We start from the raw sequence: 24,114 nt of genomic DNA, 5'->3' as shown, positions 1-24,114 counted from the left end.
GAGGATAAGAGGAGATTCATCAGAGAGAGTGGGGAGCAGAACAGGTAGATGGACTGAAATACACTGCTGAGGGGAGCATCAGGCGAGACAGTAGAGGTCTGCTGCACCATATGGGTTGCTGGATCGGAACTGCAGTGGTGGCTGGCAGTTGCTTGATAGTGCTGTCTTAACCCCTGTGCCACCAGGGAGGCCCTTCATCTTGAATCTTATGTATCCAGAATTTTTCAACCTTACTTTTTTCCAACTTACTGTTCAATTTTTACCTCATCAGAGTTTTCTGGACATCCTATATAAAATAACATTGCTACTGTCATTCTCATTACCTTTACCCTGTTTTATTTTTTTCATGGCACTTACTACCAGCTGACTTTCATACATTTGTGATTTGTTTTCTTCCGTGAAATTATAAGTCATGCAAGGATAGGGACTTAAATCTATTTTATTTATTCACTCCTGGTCACTCTGCCTCTTTTTTTCTGTATCAGCCAGCACATAATAAGCATTTAATAATATTTTATTTTTTTAAATAGGTATACCATCTTAGAAGAATATAAATAATACTCAAGTTATTACCATTTAGAAAAAAAAAATGTGGCCTTTAAACTTTGTTTTCTAAGGTGACTATTGATTAATATTGATTCTAAATGTACCAGTCAATGAAGGACACTAAAAAGAATATATTGCAAAACTATTTCCAGAGTGATTCCCTTTCTAGTCCAGCAGAATAGTGTGTCTCATTTTTGGTAGTTGTGTTACTTGCAGAGAACTTTTTTTCACTTTTTGAGTGTTTTATGCCAAATCCAGAACTAATTCCTGGTATATTGTCTCAAAGTTTTTTTTTTTCAAGTTTTATTTATCTTGAAATTTTAAACCATATTGGATATTACCCAGTGAAGTGAAGATTTTCCACAATTTAAAGGTTCACAAAAAATTCTAGCATACAAATAGAATTCATTCTAATGACTGGTAAGATAAGATTGTTGTTGATTATTCTCTGGCTATTTCTTCTCTTAAATAGCTATGTTCGTTGCATTCCAGTAAGAGGAAATATTTCCTTCTTATTTTTTTTAAGGAGGAAATATTTCTTTAGTAAAGCCTCTTAATTCTAGGTGGCAAAACTCTTTATCCTTCCTTATTTATTTATTTATTTATTTATTTATTTATTTATTTATTTTTTATTTATTTATTTATTTATTTAGTGTGGGACCCTCACCCGTGGCCGTGATCGAACTGGCGCTGCAGAGGCTGTGGGCAGCCTCGCAACCCAGTGCTCAAACGCTGCGCCACCAGGGGAGGCCCAAAACTTGTTATCCTATCATCAGTCCATTATAGTAAAATTTCCTTGCTCAGAGCCCTGTTTTGTGGTTAACATAAGAATTAATTTTATCAGTATTTGACATCTAAAAGAGATCTCTGGGATTTTCATTTTATTTTTATTTTTTATTGTATGTATTTAAAGTGTATAACTTGATGGTTTGGTATTTGCATACATTGTGAAATAATTACCAACCAAGTTAATTAACATATCCATTGCCTCACAAGTTGCCTTTTTTGTGTGCATGTTGAGAACAATTGGCATTTACCTTCCTAATACATTTCAAACAGGACAGTATCACCTATAATCACTATGCTGTACATGAGAGCTCCAGAAATTATTTATCTTGTATAAGTGAAACTTTGTTATTATACATAAAGTAGTCATGCAAAATAATACATAATGTAGGAAAATTTTTTAAAAACTGGCAAAAGGTATGGGCAGTTCAGAAAAGAGCAAATCCAAATGATTAGTAAATGCATAAAAAATTGTACAGCATCTCAACATGAAGGCAATATGAACTGCAATATTACTAGATGTTTAATCTCACCTATCCCATTGATAATTAAAAAAATGTGTTCGAAAGCAAGTGTGTTTATACTGGTGAAAAGAGAAATTTTTATGGTCATTTGGAAAACAAGTTTATAATTATTAGAAATTGAATATATCACATTTCTTAATCCAGTAAGCGCTTTCCTGGGAATATAACTCATAATTAAGCTCCCTTATTTAGGAAATATGTATAAGGATAATTTTACAGCATTGTTTAAAGTGGCAGCACTGGAAATAAAGTGTGAATATCTTTGAGTGGGAGAACTAATGAGTAAGCATACCAAATCATAGAGGGTAATTTAACCATTTAAAAGAACATGTTAGATCTATACTCAGTTGATTTAGAGGGACTTCCCTGGCACATTATTAAGGGAGATGAATATAATATGCAGAGAGATACCAATAATATGCAGTTTTGGTGATAAAACATAAAATCCTTATATTTATATAGAAAATAGAAGTTCATGTTTATGAGTATAGAAAAAGGCATAGAAGATGAGTACATAGATGATTGGTAACACTGAAACAAATTGAAGCAAGATCTAAAGAAACAATATTTTAAAATGGTGTCCATAGTAAAAGCACTATAATTCCATTTAACTGAAAAAACAAGTCTTTATATGCATTAAGGAAATTAATGGAAAACTGTTCTACAGTATGCTAATAGTTATTTCAGGGTGGTGAGATTTCAGGTCATTCCTTATATATTTCATTGTTTAACTTTTTACAATGATTATGACAGAAAAAATAAACTACTTTTATTGTGAGGGGAACAAAGAAAATTAAAGAAAACTAAGTGATACTTTTTACCCTTTTGCAGTTGTGCTATATTGACTCCCAGACTGATGGCGGAATCCCTTCTTACTGTTTTGCTTTAATGGTGATGTTTTTTCTACAACAAAGAAAACCTCCTCTTCTTCCTTGCTTACTTGGAAGTTGGGTAAGCATAAGTTTTGACATATATCTACATGAATGTATGTAGGTTTCTCTTGCAGAGTGTTATGTTCAAATGTTCTAAGCTGGAATTTTAATTTGTCCACCCCCCCCCCTTTTTTGGTAATAATGTTTCCACTCCTTATTTGGAATGCCTTTTTGTGTAGATTGAAGGCTTTGACCCAAAAAGAATGGATGACTTTCAGCTGAAGGGCATAGTAGAAGAGAAGTTTGTGAAGTGGGAATATAATTCAAGTAGTGCAACTGACAAAAACTCAATTGCTGAGGAAAACAAAGCTAAGGCAGACCAACCAAAAGATGATACCAAGAAGACAGAAACAGACAACCAAAGTAATGCCATGAAGGAAAAGCATGGCAAAGTAAGTTGGTTTTGTTACTGTTTTTTGACTTTTCTGTCTCTAGAATTTGTGATATCTTTGTTTTTTTTTTAAATTTTTAAAAAGATTTATTTTTATACAAGAACTGGGGTATAGGCCAGAGGCACGGAAGGGTGAGAGGATTCACCAGAGACAGAGTGGGGAGCAGAACAGGCAGACAACTGAAATACACTGCTGAGGGGAGCAGCAGGCGAGGCAGGAGAGGTCTGCTGCGCCCTGTGGGTATCTCCCTGGCCGGCCGGGAATCGAACCCACGCTGTGGAGGTTGTGGACAGCTTCACAGTGCTGCGATTAACCCGCTGCGCCACCGGGGGGGCCCAGAATTTGTGATATCTTTGATTGAAGCTATTTTAATGGTAGATTGACTGACCTCAAGTAAACCTCTTGGCCTCATTTTCCTCCTGACTGTGAAGTGAGGGGGGTTGATCTGGTTTAGTTTTCTAGTACCATGATTCCCTAATGAATTCATACCTCATTTTGGAAAACTTGTATTGTTTGAATCATGTCAAGGTAGTTTTTTCTTTTTTCACTTAGATAAAATTTCCTTTAGGATTTGGGCTCTGACCAAAACTTGAACATATGGAAATTATGTTGCCAGATTGGTAGAGAAATAAAGGCCATGTGCTCCATGAGGGGGTGGCTTATTTAATCATTCAACATTTATTTATTAGGCCTGCTATGTGCCAGGCTTTATCTCAAGTACTAGATAACAAAAGATGAATATCTACAAATTTTGTCCTTCACTGTGTGGAGGAAGTAGACACATTATTGTAAAAACATGAACATTGCTAAAATCATTACTCTAACAACACTGAATTATTTGTAGTACCCTAAGCATATGTTCCTAGTTCATTTAACTCTCCCACTTTCCTAGAATACCTTCCATATTCTCCTCAAACCAACAATACTCTCAGCTAATGATCTTGCTTATTACTTCACTGAGAAAACAAGTGATCAAAAGAGCCCACATTCCCACCATCTACCGCTTTCTGTACTCATATACTCTGCCTTGCTGCCTCCTTTCATTAAAAGACTGCTCTGTTCCTGTCTAAAGTTGTTTTTCTCTTCCTCTGTATTCAATCCCATTTTTTTAATCTATTCCAGAACATTGTTTTAGCAATTCTTCTCTTTCCTTCCTACATTAGTAATTTTTTCATTTTCTACTGAATCAAACATACTTTTATTTCTGTCATTTTAAAGAAAAATCTCGATACCACCTTCTCCTCCCAGGTTTTCCTTTGTTCCTGTTTGCAGTAAAAGATCTTGAAAGATGGTTTATGTTCACTACTTCTAAAACTGTTCCTCTTTACTCATGTCAGTCTGTTAAAAATCCTATCACCGTTGTCAGTATCTTCCACATTTTAAATCCTATGGTCATTTCTCAATTTTTATCTTTTTTGACTTAACATTTGTCAGTTGATTATTTCCTTCTCTGAAAAGTGTTTTAACTTGACTTTCTGGATGCCACACCCATTGGTGATTATTCCTTCTCAGTTCATTTGCTGATTCTTCTTTTCTTCTTAGTTTCTTAATGTTGGAGTGCTTCCAGGTTAAGGCCTTGATCCTTTTTCTTCTGCATCTTTATGTCCTTGATCTCATCCAGTTCCATAGATTTTAAGTACCGTCTGTATGATGTCACCCAAAGTTACTATTTTTTTTTTTTTCATTTTGTAATTTTTGCGTAGAAGAACTGAGAATTCACCAGAGAGAGAGTGGGGAATAGAACAGGACTTTACTGAAATACAGTGCTGAGGGGAGATAGGCGAGGTCTGCTGTGCCATATGTGGGTTAGCTCCCTGGCCAGGGATCGAACTCAGGGCATAGTGGTGATAGTGCTGAGACTTAACCCCTAGACCGTCAAGGATGCCTGACTCCCAAATTCAAATCTTCAGCTAAACTTCTCTCCTGTATTCCATAATTATAGCTCTGACTGCCTATTTAATGTTTACTTGTCTCATAGATATCTTAAACTTAACATGTCTAATACTGAGCTCTGGGTTTTTCCCCTCAAACTTGTTCCATGTGCAGTTTTCTCATCTCAGTAAATGGCACTTTATCCTTTCAGTTACTCAGTGAAAAACCTTGAAGTCATCTTTTACCTCTCTCTTCATACCCCAGACCAAGTCTGTCAGGAAATCCTGTCATCTCTCTTTCAGAGCACCTCTCACCACCTCCACTGTTAACAATCTAGTCCTGACCACCATCATCTCTGGCCTGGATTACTGCCACAGCCTCAATACATTTGCCTTCGTCGTCCTTTGCCCCTGTAGTCTTTTCTCAGTACAACAGTCAGAATGGTTCCTCTAAAACTTAGGTCATGACTTGGCCTCCCCCCTCTGTGAATTTAAAATGCTTCAGTTTTGCCCCTCATTTCATTTCGAATAAAAACCAAAGAGTTGCTGGAGCCTCCCTGATTGCGCAGGGGTTGGGGACACAGCGCTATTCAATCTATCACCAGCCACTGCAACATGAATTCTATCCCTGGCCAGGGAGCAAACCACATGGTGCAGCAGACCTCTCCTGTGGCACCTACTGCTCCCCTCAGCAGTGTATTTCAGTACATCTGCCTGTTCTGCTTCCCACTCTCTCTGGTGAGTCCTCTCACCCCCCAGACCTCTGGCCTACACACCTGTTCTTGTATGCATAAATAAAATAAATCTTTTTTAAAAACACATAGAATTGGTACTTACAGTCCTATTATAGTGGTTTGTTCTGTTACCTATTCCTAGAACACTTTCCCTTTCCTTAGAATCATATCTTAAGTGCTATCTTGATCACTCTGTTTAATACCAAAACCATCCTACCCCACATTTCCATTACCTCTTCTAAACCTACTCTACCTTTTCATATTTCCACAGCATTTTTTCCTTGTATTTACTATATAAAAATCTTACTAAGTTTGTTTTTTATTATTCCTCTAGAAAGTACTCTCCAGTAAGGCAAGAATCTTTGTTTTTGTTCACCCACAAATATATCCCAGGTGCTTGGTACATCGCAGGCACTCATTGGATAGTTGTAGCATGGAATGAGGAAATGACTGTTTTATGCCTTTATGCTCCTTAATAGTTACTTGTAAGCCAGTCTTCATCTAGTGAGTTCCTTTAGAATTCAGGCATTCATTGCCTCTTCTATAGACCCACCCTAATTTAGAGGTTCATTTTAGCAAGTAGCCTTCACTGTAATTGTTAAATTATCTCAAAATTTCTCTTCTCATTGTCTAGAATGTAATACTTCATCTTATTTGATAGACACTATAATATAATGATTATCAACATGGACCTTGAAGCTATGGGATTCTAAATCAAATCCTTGCCCTATATTATTTCATAGAGATCTTAGAATTAATAGTTTATATAGTACTTAGAAGAGGGAATGTTGAAGCCTTGTTTAAATATGTGGACTCTCATTTTTTATTTATTTTTATTTTTATTTTTTTTAAATAGAGGCATGTTTTATTTATTTATTTATTTGTTTGTTTGTTTTGTTTATACATGCACTGGGTACAGTCAGAAGCGCGGGAGGGTGAGAGAATTCACCAGAGCCAGAGCGGGGAGCAGAGCAGGCAGAAGGACCGAAGTACACTGCTGAGGGGAGCAGCGGGCGGCAGGAGAGGTCTGCGCGCCATGTGGGACCCTCCTCTGGTGGCTGGGGAGCAGCCGGGGATCGAACCGGCACCGCCGAGGCTGCGGGCAGCTTCACAACCCAGCGCTCAACCGCTGCGCCACCGGGGAGGACCCTGGACTCTCATTTTTTAAAATATACTTAGCACAGTGCCAGAGATAAAATTGCTTTTAAATAAATGCTTGCCGAATGAAAGAATTAGCCTTTGAAAACCCAGGGCATTTACTTAGATTTTAAAAGTAACTATTGCAATGAGAACTGTAGTAGTTATGCAGTGGTTTGCATACTTGACTTCATGTAAGAATTACTTAGGAAGCTTGAAAATACCAATGGTCAGTCTTGTAAATTAAATCTTTGGAATCTTTGGAAGGGTATAGGAAGTAGGAGTGGTATGGAAATCAGATATCAGTGTATTTCAGTGATCCCACTGTGATTCTAATGTGCCACCAACATTGAGAATTACTGATTTAGTAGAAAGAACACAAAACTCTAGTCTATATATTGGAAATCTGTTCCCAGCTGTGCCACAAACTGCTTTTTGGCAAGTTACTCCTTTATTTCTTTGTTTTTGAAATGGTGGTCTCTTTAAGGTCTTTTTAAAACTAAAAATTCAATGATTATATAGTTCTGTGAAGCTTAAATGAAAAGTATTTTTTCTTTTATAGTCTCCTTTAACTTTGGAAACACCAAATCAGGTATCCCTGGGACAATTATGGTTAGAGCTGCTAAAATTTTACACACTGGATTTTGCTTTAGAGGAATATGTCATATGTGTACGGATACAAGATATTTTAACAAGAGAAAACAAAAACTGGCCTAAAAGGCGAATAGCCATTGAAGGTAAGATGATATGATTGTTGTATTTCATTTGGAGAATATTTTTTTTGTGTGCTTCTTAACCTGTTTCTAAAGCACTGTTATAAATTTTGTCCCTTTGTTTCATAGTACTATAAATGGCAGGTTGCCGTTATGTATTTTAGATGAATTCTTTATCAAGCTCGTAACAGTGTTATAGAATTACTACTTAAAGGTTTCCAATCTGTAAGTATGCTGGTTAGGGTACTAGCTTACTTACATTCCTTTATATTTATTTTTTAATTTTGAAATTTTTCAAAAATATATAGAGAAATAGAATAGTTATGACCATTATGTTTTTATGTAAATTTGTGTGGTAAAATTATGTTGAAGTATAATTTTTAAATCTAATTCTTCATTGTGTTCTAAGTGTTTCTTCTGTGGATAAGCTATGGGGAAAAAAACAACTGATACTGACAAGCAAGGTTTCATATCCCAAGAAAATTGTTAATAGCTATCTAGAGAGAGAAAATAATGGAATGACTCTCTAGCAATTTCACATCAAAACTTTATAATTACTAGTTGGCCACCTCAACCATGTTCTCATTAATTACCTTACTATTATTTTCTCTCTTTTTTTTTTAGGTTTTTATTTAATGGCAAAAACAAAAGAAAATTGTTGCTACTTTATTTCCCCTACTCAGTCTGTGGGAACTCTTATTGGGACCTTAGATTAGAAAAACTTCTGGGAAAATGTACCCTGCTGACAATCTATCAGTTAAGATCTGTTTGTGTAAGCTTAGAAATGCAGTTTGTTAGGAGATAATTAGCTATTGACTATTTTCTTTTTTACTAGATCCATTTTCAGTCAAGAGGAATGTTGCACGGAGCTTAAACAGCCAACTTGTTTATGAATACGTGGTGGAGAGATTCAGGGCAGCTTATCGATATTTTGCCTGTCCTCAGAGGAAGGGTGGAAATATATCGACAGTGGATTCCATGAAAAAAAAGAAGGGAAAAATAAGCAATAAGAAACCAGTGAAGTCTGACAGTATGGCTTCCAAATGTTGTGTTGTTCTAGGGGAAAGCACAGGAAAAATAAATGCAGAAACAGGTCAATCTGATAAATATGATGAAGTGGAACATACATCACAGAGATGTATTACTGAAGATGACAGTTTATTGGTAAATGAACTAGATTTGGCTGAACACGGACAGGAATCTTCATCTCTTTCTACCAGTGAAGGCAATGCATTAGAGCCAAAATCAGTTAAGAAACAAGATCATTTAGAGCCTTCAAAAACTTGTTTAAAAAAGGAGCTCAGCCAATGTAATTGCATTAATTATAAATCCCTTGACTGTGATGAATGTGCTGGTACAGACTGCAGGTCAGATTTAGAAACAGAAAGTTCACATCAGATTGTGTGCACTGACACATCTGCTACCTCTTGCAACTGCAAAGCTACAGAAGATGCTTCTGACCTTAATGACGATGATAACCACACCACCCAGGAATTATATTATGTGTTTGATAAGTTTATATTAACCTCTGGCAAGGTAGGACACAGTTTGTAAATGTTTTGTAAAATTTTGTTGTTGTGACTGCAGCTTTTAGATTCAGAAATATAAAAGTAGCTTCTCATATATTGTAACTTTGAATGGTTATTTTGGTACATAATTTTCTTTTGCCTTTTGTATATTTGCCTTTAAAGAATGTGTATAACATCCGAAAAGGTTTCAACACTACTACTAGTTGGTTTGCTTCACTTTATCATATATAAAAGTATTCATCAAAAAAAAAGTATTCATTACATATTTCATGAAATATGTTTGGCAAAGGCAGCATATATTTTAAACATTGCTTATTTATACATAAAAATATGAAATTACGTTTTCTTCCACAGAGGAGAATACAAGACTTGTAAACTCAGTATTATATCTTAAAGTTTTTTTATTTTGATGGGCAAGAATCGGGAGGAGTATAAAATTACTAAAGATAGTGAAAATAAGATCAGGAAAAAAAAAAGTGAATGCTCCAGATTCTTACTCTGCCATTACATTTACTTCTCATTACATTTTGGCATAGGAGTCTTAACCATTTTTAAAAGTGGGATAGTCTGAATTAAAACTTGATAAATTACAGAAAACAAAATTCCCAGTAAACAGAAAATAAGCAATAGCTACTTTGTTAAGAAAAGTCTTAGGTAAATCACATTGTTATAATGTACATAACTGAAATAGCAGCACCCAAATTTAAATATGCCATATGTAATAAATGGAATATTTTTTAAAATATTCAATGAAACAGTTTTTATTGTTTTATCAATAATTATTGACAAACTAAAGATTTTAACCTAATTACCAAGCAGTGTTGTTTTTTTTGTAGGGATAGATCTGTAGCATTTTATTTAGCTTGCAGTATTTAGGATATATGGACTATTGAAAGAATGAAATAACCGGCAGATTTTTAGAAAAACCTTAGTTTACATAATTTCAGTTTTCATTTTTTTTAAAAATTGACATAGCATTGCATTATAATTTAAGCTTAAGGTCTTTTTTTTTTTAAAGATTTATTTATTTATACAAGAACTTTATACAAGGCCAGAGGCATGAGAGGGTGAGAGAATTCACTAGAGACAGAGTGGGGAGCAGAACAGACAGATCACTGAAAACACTGTTGAAGGGAGCAGTGGGTGAGACAGGAGAGGTCTGCTATGCCATGTGGGTATCTCCCTGGCTGGCTGGGAATCGAACCCACGCTGCAGAGGCTGCGGACAGTTTCACAGCGCTACGCTCAACCCACTACACCGCTGGGGCGGTCCATAAGCTTAAGGTCTTTATTGTTGAGAATCAATGTGTATGTATTCTTCATTAAGTTATACTTTATTTTTTCTTTCTGGAGACTTTTTTTAGGGTAGTCGTTTTCCAGTTCTAATTTTTCTGGTTATTGCTAGCATTTTCCTGGAATTACCTGGTAATTATATAATTTAAAAAGTGCTATGAAAGGCAGATAGACGTTATTAGGGTGCTGTTAATTAGCTCACAGTACGGTATCCTCACAAATAGAGGTTTCTGTATATAATTTCCATCAGAGTGCATGGGTAGGTAAAAGTCTAGGCTAACCCTGAGGGAAGAAACTTGCTCTAGGATCTAGGCATATTACAATAAAGAAAAGAGCAGTGCACTTTCTTAATCACATGTGTTTTTTCTAACTATTTGGGGTAATTTTTTTACTATTTTAGCTACATGTCTGGTAGTCTATTGAAATACTTCCACAGTGGCAGTATAGGGTTTGAAGTGTGTGGCTATTGAGTTAAGAGTTGTTTCTTATAAGAAGCTAATTTTTAGAGTTCAGTCCTACAGTGTGTAGTGTCTTGAGAATCATGCTAATGTAATAAATTGAACTAACTAGCCAATCCAGGATTCTGTAACTGATTATAAAGGAAACAAATGGAGTGAAATGAAAGGTGCTACATGACATTTCTTCTAATCTACTTTGTTAAAGATCTCAATAGATTAAAATGTAATGCATGTATTTCATGTGGGTACTGATCAAACTGTTGGAATTAACTCATACCTTTGCATCTTGTGGTATTTCCTGTATCTTACATCTTCAGATAAATCAGATCTGTGGTAATATTTTACTGGGGGAGAAAGTTAAAGTGATTTACTCAAAATATGAAATTTTATTTTTAACACTGAATTCCATTAATATGCTTCCTTTTTTTTTTTAACCTCTTGAAAGCACAGATTATTAGAACTTATATAAAAGCTTTTTTTGGACCTACTTTCTAAGTGATGATAAAGTCTCACAATACTTTATTAAATTATTAGATTTTTCTTTTTTTTTTTTAACCTATGCATAGCCGCCAACAATAGTATGCAGCATCTGCAAAAAGGATGGCCATTCAAAAAATGATTGTCCAGAGGATTTCAGGAAAATTGATCTAAAACCTCTACCACCAATGACAAATCGTTTTCGGGAAATACTTGATTTAGTATGTAAAAGATGTTTTGGTAAGTCTTTTACTATTATAACTACTGCGACTAGATTCTTTCTTATATTTTCAACATTTATTTTCTTATTTAAAAACAGTTTGCTTACATTTTGTTTTGGCAGAAACTTTTGAATAGTTGGTGTCCCTACCACAAATATTTATTAGATGTGTGTTATGTGCAGGTCACTGTGGTAAATGCCAAGGGAAATAGAGTTCATATGCATTGCTTTTAAGGAGCTTAGACTCCTGATCTGTGCTGTTTAATATACTTGCTATTTACATTTAAATTGATTAAAGTTCCTCAGTATACTACCCACATCTAAAGTATTGCGTAGCCACATGTGGCTAATGCTGCTGCATTGAACAGTCTAGATAGGGAGCAATTCTATTATTGCGGCATACAGCACTGCTGTAGATGAATGTATAAAAAGTATGTATATGTATTTGCTATAATTGGAAGCAGAATATATTTCTTGCTATAGTACAGGCTAACAATATGTAATACAGGGCCTCCCCTGGTGGCGCAGCGGTTGAGCACTAGGCTGCAAAGCTGCCCACAGCCTCTGCAGTGCCGGTTCGATCCCTGGCCGCCAGCGAGGGTCCCACATGGCGCACGGACCTCTCCTGCCACTCCCGCTGCTCCCCTCAGCAGTGTATTTCATCAGTCTGCCTGTTCTGTTCCCTGCTCTGGCTCCGGTGAAGTCTCTCACCCTCCCAGGCTTCTGACTGTACCCAGTGCTTGTATAAATAAATAAATAAATCTTTAAAAAAATATATGCAATACAAATACAGTTCTAACTGGAGTGGGTGAGAAGAATTGAAATTAAAGATAAGGTCTTTGAGATGAACCCTCGACTGTATTTTCAGATACAGGAGATTATGGATAAAAGCATAGGGCATTTAATTTCTTTGTGAGAATAATTGCCTTAGATTTTAGAGTATAAGACAGGTAATAGAAGGAGATAAGACTATAAAGCTATTTGGGGGGAACCTTACATACCTTTATTCAATAACAAACATTTATGGTATAATTGGGATAAACCTTTACAAGACATTTTTAAGTTATATGCTGTGTCCCAAGTAAGATAAAATTTCTGATGTCATAATATTTAATGCTCCAGCATATTCCCTCTTTCCTGTTTGTTTTTTTTTAAGATTTTTTTTTTAAAGGTTTATTCATTTATGCGTACAGAGCTCTGGGGTACGGGCCAGAGATACTGGGGGGAGGGGGGTGAGAGGACTCACCAGAGACAGAGTGGGGAACAGAACGGGCAGACTGAAATACACGCTGAGGGGAGCAGCGGCCGAGACAGGAGAAGTCTGCTGTGTCATGTGGGTTTCTCCCTGGCTAGCCAGGGATTGAACTCCTGCTACAGAGGCTGCGGATTGTTTCATAGTGTGGTGCTTAACCCCTTGCACCACCAGGGAGGCCCTCTTTCCTGTTCTTAACCCTACCTCCTGCCAAGCAACTGTTTGTTTTTTTACTGTAATTTGTAGAGTTTTATATAAATAGAATCACAAAGAATGTATCTTTTTATTTGACTTCTTTCACATATCATAATTATTTTGAGGTTTATTCATGTTGTACTCTGTATCCATGGTTCATTACATTTTATTGCTGAGTTGTGTTCCATTGTATGATTATACCACAATTTGTTTATCATTCACTTGATGAATATTTGACCTGTTTATAAATTTTAACTATTACAAATCTACTGTATGCTCTCATGTATGGATCTATATATGGACATATGCTTTAACTTCTCTTAGGTAAATACCTAGGAGTGGAATGGCTATATCATGACTTTAAAAAAAAATTATTTATTTATACAAGCACTGGGGTAACAGGCCAGAGGCACGGGAGGGTGAAAGAATTCACCAGAGACAGAGTGGGGAGCAGAACAGGCAGACTGAAATACACTGCTGAGGGGAGCAGCAGGCGAGACAGGAGAGGTCTGCTGCGCCATGTGGGAATCTCCCTGGCCAGCCCAGAATTGCACTGGTGCTGCAGAGGCTTTGGACAGCTTCACAGCGCTGCACTCAACCTGCTGCGCCACCGGGGAGGCCCTGTATCATGACTTTTAAAAGCATATTTATTAAGATATAATTCACTACATTTCTTTTTATTCAGTCATTTCTCTCGCTATGGAATCATGGGCATTTTATACTTTGGGCTGTAATCTAATACTGCTTAATTTTGTTGCTCAAGTTCTAGATTTGGTAGTTGGATTTCTTTTAGTTGGTTCCTTTGTCTCTTTGATATGATCAATATCTGGGGGCTTTTTGCTTTGTTTTTTTGCACATTCTTAATTTTTAACAATTCAAGATGCTCTGGGCTTATCATGCCCTAGTCCTAGAACATTTTTATCCAAAGAGCCTCCAGTTTAATTTATTGGAGAATAGTATTAGAAACCAAGATTTGAGTGTCATTGCTTTTAGACTCTGAACAAGAAAATGTATCAATCCATGTATATATCTACACATACCTATATATATTTCTGCCATCTTGTCTGTAATAAGCTAAATATAACTTTGTACTCATGTCTCCAATTCTAATACATTACCATATGGCGCATTCTAGCCTGTTTTCCCTGCTTTTCTCTTAAGTTTCCCACTCCAGCAGAGAGAAATCTGGTTCCTACCATCGACCATCCACTCATTTAATTGTTCCATTTAAGTGTACTGATTAGCATGATCACAAAATGTTAATCCTATACCCCTATAAGCAACAACTTTATCAATTGAAGTACAATGCTTATGTAGAGTTCAGTTTGCCCTTGGTCTTATAATAAGACTTTACTCATTTGAAAAGTTATTTAGGTCACCACCTTTTCCCACATTCACTTGAATGAAGTTGTCTTACACATTTGTAATAAAGTTAATTTGTTACAGTCTGCATTTCCATGTTAACACTCACCTCCTAGGTGATTTTTTTAAAAAGATATTTATTTATATATACAAGAACTGGGGTACAGGCCAGAGGTTTGGGGGCTGAGAGGATTCACCAGAGACAGAGTGGAAAACAGAACGGGCAAATTGACTGAAATACACTCCTGAAGGAAGCAGCAGGCAAGACAGGAGAGGTCTGCTGCGCCATGTGGGTCAGCTCCCTGGCGGGGGACCAAACTCATGCTGCAGTGGTTGAGGATAACTTCATAGGTTGTGTCTTTTTTTTTTTTTTAATTTTTTAATATATTTCTTACATCATTTTTCATTTTTGCACAATGTATGCACTTTATCTTGGTTATATTCCCCATATAATTGCACCCCCCTTATTTTGACCCCAATCCCTGCTCTCTTTCCCCCCCAGCCCCACCGCACGTAGTGTGTCTCTGGTTTATAGTTGCTTGTTGATGGTGATTTTTTTTCTTTTTTTTTAAATTTCTTTATTATAGTTATTCTGTTTCCTGGTCCCTTACTTAAGTTTTCTAAATTCCTGCTATGAATGAGACTGTCTGGTATTTTTCTTTTTCTTTCTGGTTTATTTCACTGAGCATGATCCCTTCCAGCTCCATCCATGTTGCTGCAAATTGCAAGAGTTTATCTTTTTTGATTGCTGAGTAATATTCCATTATGTGTTCTTCTTGATCCAGTCACTCCTAGATGATTTTTTAAGAATTTGCATACCATAAGGTTCACTCTTTGAACTGCAGAGTTCTGTGGGTTTTGATAAGTGCAGCACTTAATGCATTACTGTTAGCTTATACAGAATAGTTTCACCAGTCTTAAAAATAAAATCACCTGTGTTTCAACTGTTCAGCTTGCTCTTCCAATCACTGATGTTACATTTGTTTTTCAAAAGCTGTATACTAGTTTAATTCATTACAATGAATTTTGCTATTTTGTTCCTGTTACCTCATTATTTCTTGGGGATGAGTCTGCAATGGGTGATAGAAGAAAAGAAACAGACTGTGTTATTTGGAAAAAAAGAATATAAATGAAATAGCTAGTAAAATGAAAAGACAGTATAAACTAAACTGCCAAAGAGTTTGGAAACAAGGTAAATTTTATTTAGGACAGGTCATGGTTGGGCAAAGAAACTTGACTAGAGTGTAACAGTGTGTGGGCATAGTCTTAACAGGAGGGAAAACCAAGCATATATATGACAGACAATGGAATATCTGAAGAAAACAATATTAAATAATTTGTAGAAATTATTATCTTGTAGATAGTTCATAGTGAAAATTAGGTGAAATGTATGTAGATCTATTTTTTTTTTAAATATTTTATTTATTTATTTATACAAGCACTGGGTACAGTCAGAAGCACGGGAGGGTGAGAGAATTCACCAGAGCCAGAGCGGGGAGCAGAGCAGGCAGAAGGACTGAAGTACACTGCTAAGGGGAGCAGTGGGCGGCAGGAGAGGTCTGTGCGCCATGTGGGACCCTCCTCCGGGGGCCGGGGAGCAGCCGGGGATTGAACCGGTACTGCAGAGGCTGCGGGCAGCTTCTCAACCCAGCGCTCAACCGCTGCGCCACCGGGGAGGCCCAATAGATCTATTTTTTATGTTATCCTTCTGTCTGTTCATTCCCCATAAAAGTTCTGGTTTTAAAGTTAGAAAATCCACATAAAGAAATTTTAAGTAATGTTTTTAGGGTAAAAAATTGAAGATATTTTCATAGTCTATTTTCATTACTTTTAACTTTTCCTTTTTCTTTTGTTAACTTAGATGAGTTATCACCACCTTTCTCTGAACAACACAACAGAGAGCAAATTTTAATTGGCTTGGAAAAGTTTATTCAAAAAGAATATGATGGTATGTCATATATTAAAAACTTACTGCTTTTTAAAATTATAGTCACCTGATCACTAATTTTAAATGTGGTTATTGAATGTTTTGTGTTAGGTACTATTGTAGGTACTGGGGATATAGTGCTAGTAAAATGGATGATATACCTCTGTTTTCATTAAGCTTATATTGAGAGGGAAGACAATCAGCAAACTAATAGGTATGTAATATAGAGAAATAACAAATCCCATAAAAGTGCAGGAGTTAAAACAATTGTTAATGGGTTATTACATTAATTTTCTCTAATAGGGTGACATTTAAGCAGAACTATGAATACTATAAAACAGCAAGTAACATAAATATCCAAGGAGAGAGCATTCTAGAAAGAAAGAAGAAAAGTACAGACACCCCAAGAATTGAATTGTTTTGGCATGTTAGAAGACTGGCCAGAAGTCACTGTGGCTAGACTAGAGTGTTATAATAGGAAGATGAGGTTAGAGAGGTAGCCTAGTGATGGAATCATAGGGTCTTATTCCTGTTGTTAGAAGGACTTTGAATTTTATTTTGTGTCTGGATTTTGACACTTTTGACTTGATTTTAAGTAAGTAAAATGCAGGTCCATAAGAATAGAAGCAAGCAGAACATTTAGGAGGCCGTTGCATCAGTTCAAATGAGACATAATAGTAATTTGGAAAAGTAAATAAGAAGTGGTCAGGTTTAGAATGAATGTTGAATGTAGAGTTACCAGAATTTGCTGATGCCTTATAAGTTAGTTGTGTAAAAAAGAAAGGTGTCAAGGATGGTTTCTGTTTTGACTCTTTAGATGAATGGTATGGTTTAACTGAGATGACACAAATAGCAAAAGATACAGATTTTTGAGCACAGCTGTAAAGAATCAAGAGTTCTGTGGGTCTACTATTTCAGAAAAGAGTATAGTTTGATTTTTAATCCCAATGATACTTTACTTTTAAAAGATGATCTGTTATGTACTGTGTAATTGTATTTAAAAAATTTTGTTAAAACAGTGATCAGATCTAATTCCCTGTTATATCAAATTCATGTACTTTTTTTTTTTTTTACTAGTATGCAGAGCTGCTTTTATATTTCTCAGTTGTCATTGAAACTTCAAGTAGGGTATCAGAACTGGATGGTGTACTAAGTTTTGAAAATACATTATCTAAATGTGTAGTCTACAAAAATTAACGGAAAAAAAGCCCAATTACATCAAACCAGGGCTTATTTGAAGTAACAGCTGCCAGAATGGCACTAAATGTGAAGAAAAAACCCTGTCATAATTAATATCAAATGGAATAATCATTCACTTTTGGAGAAGAGTTCTTTTTACTAAAATATCTGTAAAACCATTTAAAGCATTTAAAGTTTGCCCCAAAAAAAGAGTTTATTTCCTAGAGGTGAATCTCTAAATACTGATTTTAATTATTGATAGTGATGTTGGGAATGAATAAAAGATGAATTTATGAGATAGTTAAGATAGAAGATGCTAAAGGAATGATGATTGTTTAGATGTGGAGCTCGAGAGAGGTATTAAGGACTACATATATATTTTTGCCTTCAGTAACTGCATTCTGGGGAACTGGTTGTATTTGCTGAGAATAGGGATGATAGGAATAATAGTAGGTTTGGAGAAAGTTCATAGTTTAGACTCATTGAGTTTTATGACATCAGGTAAAATGGAAATGGCATATACGTGGGTGTGGGAGCTTGGGTAGAAGATCTGGACTTCAGATGGATAGTTCAGAATTTCTAAGGCTATCTGAGTACCCTCTTAAGAATGCAGGATCCACTAGAAATGGACAAGATCATCTTGTGTTAGGCCAATAGTGACTAAGAGAAGATTCTTCTTCCCTGCTAATTATAAAAATATATTTTGCTTGTTTCCCTTTGATTAGAAAAAGCACGATTGTGCTTATTTGGCTCTTCTAAGAATGGATTTGGCTTTCGTGATAGTGATCTGGATATTTGCATGACTCTGGAAGGCCATGAAAATGCAGAGGTAAGAGTTAGTGTTTGGAAAAGGATGTGGACATTTATTTTCTTCAGTGATGGGTCTATTTTTGGTTAGTATTGATAAAAATGTATGGTATCATTCTTTGTATAAAAAATTAGTAATATCTATTTGAAATGTAAAAATGCGTTAGACTTAACATTTAGAAGACGCTCATGCTTAAATTAAGTGAATCTGTTTTAGTAATTTCATAATGCAAAATTCACATCACTGAGAATTACAAGTACTTTGTAATGAAGATTAATGGAATTGGAATTTTTTCATTAGAACTAGTGAAAAGCTGATGCTTTAGTTCAGTAGTGAATGTTGATCGTGTTTATTCTTGGCTTTTCATAGCTCTTTCATTAGGTGATCTTTAAATCAGTAACAATAGAAAATAAAGGTGGACATTTCATTTATAAATGAATTATGTCCTACATGTTAATTGTAATTTTTGGGCTCTCAGAACACATTTTTTTCTATAGAAGCACTGTGTATAACTGTTCTAGGATGACTTTTTAGAAACTCATATTGGGTGGGAAGGGAAACTAACATTTATTAAATTCCCAGTATACACTTTTACATACATTATCTCATTTCACTCTTACAACCACCTTCGAGGTAGATATTATTTCCCCCATTTTACAGATGAGGAAACTGAGGCTTTGAGAGATAAACTGACTTGCCCAAGTCACACAGCTAGTAATTGTTGGAGCCGGAATTCGTACCAAGGTCTGTCTGACTCCAGAGTTCATGCTCTTTCCATTGTATCTCACTGCTTCTTTGTAATTTATTTAACCCATAATGTAGCTAAGTATAGTACTAATAGTATGGTAGAACTTAACCACTACTTTATGAAGTTGAAAACTTTCTGAGTTACACCTGAGATGCCAGGAGCAGACCTTCCCCCAGAGCAGTCTCAGCATTGAGTGTGGCTACTTACACGTGCCTTCTTTGTGTACTAGGTCTCAGCAGTGGGAATAAGATTATCCAAGCTCTGGTAAAGAAAGGGACTGATGGGACAGGGAAGAAGTGGTGTCCCAGACCTTCTTATGACAACTGAAAAAGGGAATCCTATAGTTGCTTGTTCCTTTACCAGCATAGCTATTGGTTATTTATGTTTCAAAATCAAGGACTGCTTGTAAGATTGGGGTGTGGCCAAGCTTCTGGCATCTGAAGTGGTGTCAGTAGAGCCTCTGTTATATTATAAAAGAATTCAGCAGAATAGTGTGCCTATGTGTTTTTGAAATAGTTTCTGTAAAAGGTGCTTTTTTAAATTGTTAAAATCAGAGTAAAGATGGCAGAGACACCTGGTAAAGCCAATTTCTGGCCCTCAAAAATTGCTTCTGGTATTAATCTTGTTCTGTAAAGAAACTGAAAAGTTGCCACTACTTTTTAGTTCTCCTTAACTAACTTCTTAACTACTTCCCCATCTACTGGGGAAAGAGGTTGACCCTTCCATTTTGAAGAACAAAAATTGAGGAAATAGAAAATGATTTTATCCAGGGAGGAAATTAGGGTTTTAGGTATCCTCATTATAAAATTTAATAGACTTCTAATCACTAAAGGTTGTATATTATATATAATCTGTAGCATTCACATTGAAAAATTGAAACAATGAGAAAGAATGAATTTTCTTCCCTGATGAGCCATAATCAAAACTTAGAACTTATTATCAATTATACCCTCATGTAATGAAGAGAAAAATAATCTCTTATTATGTATTAAGTAGTAACTAAAGATTCCTAGATTTCTAGTAACTAGAAATCTCCATTTAAGCTGCAATAGCTACTACTCTTATAGCTAAAAAGAGTTTCTTGGGGATACACAGAAGTGATTTTAGTGGTATGTGGGCTTTGATATATATACCCTTAAGTTTAATCCTGTTAATTTATAATGCCATTATCTTTTCTATTCTTGTATTTTGGTTATCATTACCATACTAACTCTGCTGTCTCTAGTTTTTAAGAAAGAAATATTTTTAAATTTGCAGAGGTAAGAATTTCTTTGAAGAAGTAGATGCTGGTAGTAATATGGTTATTTTTTCTTTTCTTCATCAACATAATAGTAAATGACTTATAGGCTTAAAGTGCTTATTTTGTGCCAAGCATGCTGCTGAATGCTTTACATGTCTTCTGTAATACATGTCTTCTGTAATCTTTTAAACTACTTTGTAACATAGGAGTTTGTGATTATTTTGATGTTACAAATAGTAGTATAAGCCTCAGAGGTGGTAAGCATCTGGTTAAAGGTACAAAGCTAGTCAATACTTAAATATTTCAATCTAGGTTTGTCTAAATTCACAACTTATGTTCTTAATCACTATAATGTTTTTACCTTCATCAAACCCATTTCTATTTGTCTATTCATGTATTTGAAAACATTCTCTTGTGCTTCTTAAGCTTCAGTGTGGATATGAAATACCTTGGGATCTTGTGAAAACGCAAAATATGATTCACTACACTGGGTTGGGACCTGAGAATCTATTTCTATCCCTTTTCCAGATGATGCTGATATTACTGCAGGTCTATGGACCACATACTTTGAGTGGAAAGGTTATGTAGAGCTTATGACTGGAGATGTGAAATGCTAGTATTAAATACCTAGACTTTTTAAAGGACAGTTGCACAAGACCAAATTGAGCCAGAGAAACTTTAATTTAATATTTCTTTTGTTTTTTAGAAATTGAATTGTAAGGAAATAATTGAAAATTTGGCGAGAATTCTTAAGAGACATCCAGGTATGAATTTTAAATTATAGCTTTAAAACAAAATATGTTTTAGCTTTAAGAAAATTGTTTAACCTAGTGAATTTTGTTGTTTTTAAATAGGTTTAAGAAACATTTTGCCTATAACTACTGCCAAAGTGCCTATAGTAAAATTTGAACACAGACGAAGTGGGTTAGAAGGTGATATCAGTTTATATAATACATTGGTAAGTTTTTCTTTCTCTACAGACCCAGGTATGGTTACTTCATATGTTAAAAGTGTACAGATTACTTATTATATCTTTAAGTTTCAAATATGAACAGTATAAGGAAAAAATATTTTCTAAATTATCTTTGATGTTTTCTTCTGAATAAATACAATTTTTATTTAACTCATTTATAGGTATTTGAAGTTTTACATTTACATATATTAGGAGTGGATTATTTCTTGTAAATTTAATTTTAATACATTTGAAATGCTTTTATATATGGAATTATCTTTCAGGCTCAACATAACACAAGAATGCTAGCTACTTATGCAGCTATTGATCCTAGAGTACAGTACTTGGGATATACTATGAAAGTGTTTGCTAAGGTAATTATGAAAAATTTAATGATCTGTTTTCATATAATCTAGGTTAAAGGCAGTAAAGTGAAACATACTGATGCCAAACTTGTGAAAAATATCATATTATTTTTTTCTTAACTGAGTTTTTTAAAAAACTATTAGATGGTTCAAATTTATACCTATTAATGTGGTTCTTACTTTTTTTCCTGTTTGTGCTTTATTCCCACGTGCAACACTTTAGTAAATTATTGGTGCAATAATGGTTTTCAATCTCAGGCATGGGACTTGGCATACCGCCCTAATTAAAAATTTAATGATGTATTTTCCTGGCCAAGAAAAAAAAATAATGCCAATAAAATCTTTCGTTTCTCCTGTTATAACACTTAACAATAATTGAATCCTTTTTTCCTAAATTTATAAATTCCATGAGAGTTGAACCCTCTCTGTAGTTCTGTATAGCGCCTGCTTTAAGGTAGTTTTTCAGTCAATAGTTAATTTTGTGAATGTGTTGCTGGAAGGGTTTTAGTACAGGCGTGATTTAATAACATATTCCTTTTCTAAAGCCTACACTACCTGACAGTAAACATATTTGTTTAGTTATCCCTATATGTGTCTTTGTGGATAGAGGAAATCTTAGAAAAGAAAGGCATCGAATCACATATTACAAACCGTATGTGATACAGCATCTTTTCTGGATTCACCGAATAAAATTGAGTTTAACATAAGAGTTCTGGAGTTTTGGTAATGAAACAAGTGATTCATGTCAGAGAATCATTCATCCCCTTTGTGAATCCTTAAGTAAGGAAAGTCTCTGAGGATTCTTTTAAGGTTTTTTCTTTAATTAGAACTCTTTATGAATACTTATGTAGTTCAGAATTCAGAAGGTTTTAAGAGGTATATGTTGGAAAATCTCTCTACCGCACTTAATAGCCAGCCAGTGCCTCTTGCTGGAGACAAATGGTAAAATTTCTTCTGTACTTTTCAGAAATAGATTATACCAATATAAGCAAATGGATTCATTTCCCTCCTCCTTTTAATATATTGAAAATAATATGTTTTACTTTGCTTTTTTCTCTGAGCAATAAATTTTGGAGATTTAGTCATTACACATATACTTTTGGCATATTTGCAGGTTAAATTGTTAGAATTCTAGGTATTGCCAAATTATTCTTCATAGAATTTATAGCAGTTTATATTATCATTTGTAATGTGTAAGCGTTCTGTTTACCCACACCTTTTATAATAATCATTTGTGAACTTTTGGGTATTTGCCAGTTTGATAAGCTTAAAAAATTGCTGTCTTAATCAGTACTTCTGTGTGAAATAAGATTCTGAAGCTTTATTTTCAATTGTGTTTCTATAGCGATGTGACATTGGAGATGCTTCCAGGGGAAGTTTATCTTCATATGCTTATATCCTTATGGTGTTGTATTTTCTGCAGCAGAGAAAACCACCTGTTATCCCTGTTCTACAAGAGGTAGGTGTTTAAGAAAACTGTAAAGGAGTTTCTTCTAAAAACAATCAATCTAAATAGAATAGATCTTGCTCAGTTCATGAGCTCAAGGAGTTTTTCGTTGTGGACATCCTAAGTTTTCTCCTTCCATTAACGGTATAGTAAAATAGTGTACCTTTTTGAAAATTTATTATGGGATCCTATAGAATAGCAAAAGAATATCTTACGCAACATTTGTGTATTTCACATCTTAGAATACTTCAGATGATTAAGAAATTATTGTGTCAACTGTTTTTAGCATAAGTAAATTGAAAAAAATTTTAAAAATTCTTACAACTATCCATGAATTCATTTATTATAGTCTTTTAGATGTAAACACATACACTTCTTCTCTTCAAAGCTTCCTGCCTGGCAGTGAAGTTTGATTTCTCTTGTGGTCAACTTTATGAAATGTGGTTGAGAGCTAACACAGGGAAATTCTTCCTTATCTCTGCAAGGTCATGTTAATTGTATTAAGCATAAAATTAAAAGAAATAGATTTGTCTCATATTCACTTAGCTTTGGTGATTCATAGAGTTCCTTTTTGTAGACACTTAATACTCTCTGAAATAGGTACAAAGGAGTTCTTAATTTATCTGTTCCTCTTCATTCTTGGTATACAGTGGATTTATAACCATTGGGAGGATCTAGTTCTGTTTCATAAAAAGGTGTTTGTTTTTTTTTTTTTAAATTTGAAGTAGTAGAGAAGCATCAGAATTGTTTAGAAAGTCATATACTTTGATTTTACATAAATTTTGATAGGCAGGACAAAGAAGAAAATTGTGATATAGCAAGCCATATGGTTGATGTGGTCTAAGTAAGAGAGATGGGCTAAGTAAGTTTTACAAAGTTCTAAAGTATACAATATGGTTTTAGCAGAAAAATAAGAAAATTCTCTTCAGTGCAGAAAAATAAGAAAAATATACTTCCCTAGCAGAATAATCTAAGTTGCTGAAACTATGCTTGTTAATAAGATTTCTAACTATTATTCACTGTAGGAT

The 24,114-nt window shown here is 34.8% G+C and overlaps 1 protein-coding gene across 10 annotated transcripts in view; it reads left to right on the top strand.

Moving 5' to 3' along the window:
* The window catches only part of TUT4 (terminal uridylyl transferase 4), a 107,434-nt gene that overhangs the window by 60,494 nt on the left and 22,826 nt on the right, over positions 1-24,114 (top strand). For all 10 annotated transcript variants that reach the window (XM_054691451.1, XM_054691450.1, XM_037500420.2 and 7 more), the window contains exons 10-20: positions 2,688-2,807; positions 2,968-3,180; positions 7,485-7,659; positions 8,471-9,171; positions 11,481-11,631; positions 16,282-16,368; positions 18,252-18,355; positions 21,029-21,086; positions 21,177-21,280; positions 21,559-21,648; positions 22,985-23,098. In XM_054691451.1, the coding sequence (XP_054547426.1) occupies positions 2,688-2,807; positions 2,968-3,180; positions 7,485-7,659; positions 8,471-9,171; positions 11,481-11,631; positions 16,282-16,368; positions 18,252-18,355; positions 21,029-21,086; positions 21,177-21,280; positions 21,559-21,648; positions 22,985-23,098 (1,917 nt within the window). The remainder of the gene's footprint in view (positions 1-2,687; positions 2,808-2,967; positions 3,181-7,484; positions 7,660-8,470; positions 9,172-11,480; positions 11,632-16,281; positions 16,369-18,251; positions 18,356-21,028; positions 21,087-21,176; positions 21,281-21,558; positions 21,649-22,984; positions 23,099-24,114) is intronic.

The sequence above is a fragment of the Talpa occidentalis genome, unplaced genomic scaffold (assembly GCF_014898055.3).
Source record: "Talpa occidentalis isolate TD23 unplaced genomic scaffold, MPIMG_talOcc4v2.1 talOcc4.9, whole genome shotgun sequence".
In the NCBI taxonomy this organism is placed as follows: domain Eukaryota; kingdom Metazoa; phylum Chordata; class Mammalia; order Eulipotyphla; family Talpidae; genus Talpa; species Talpa occidentalis.
The sequence above is the reverse complement of the archived record's forward strand: the minus strand, read 5'-3'. Positions and strand labels throughout refer to the sequence as shown.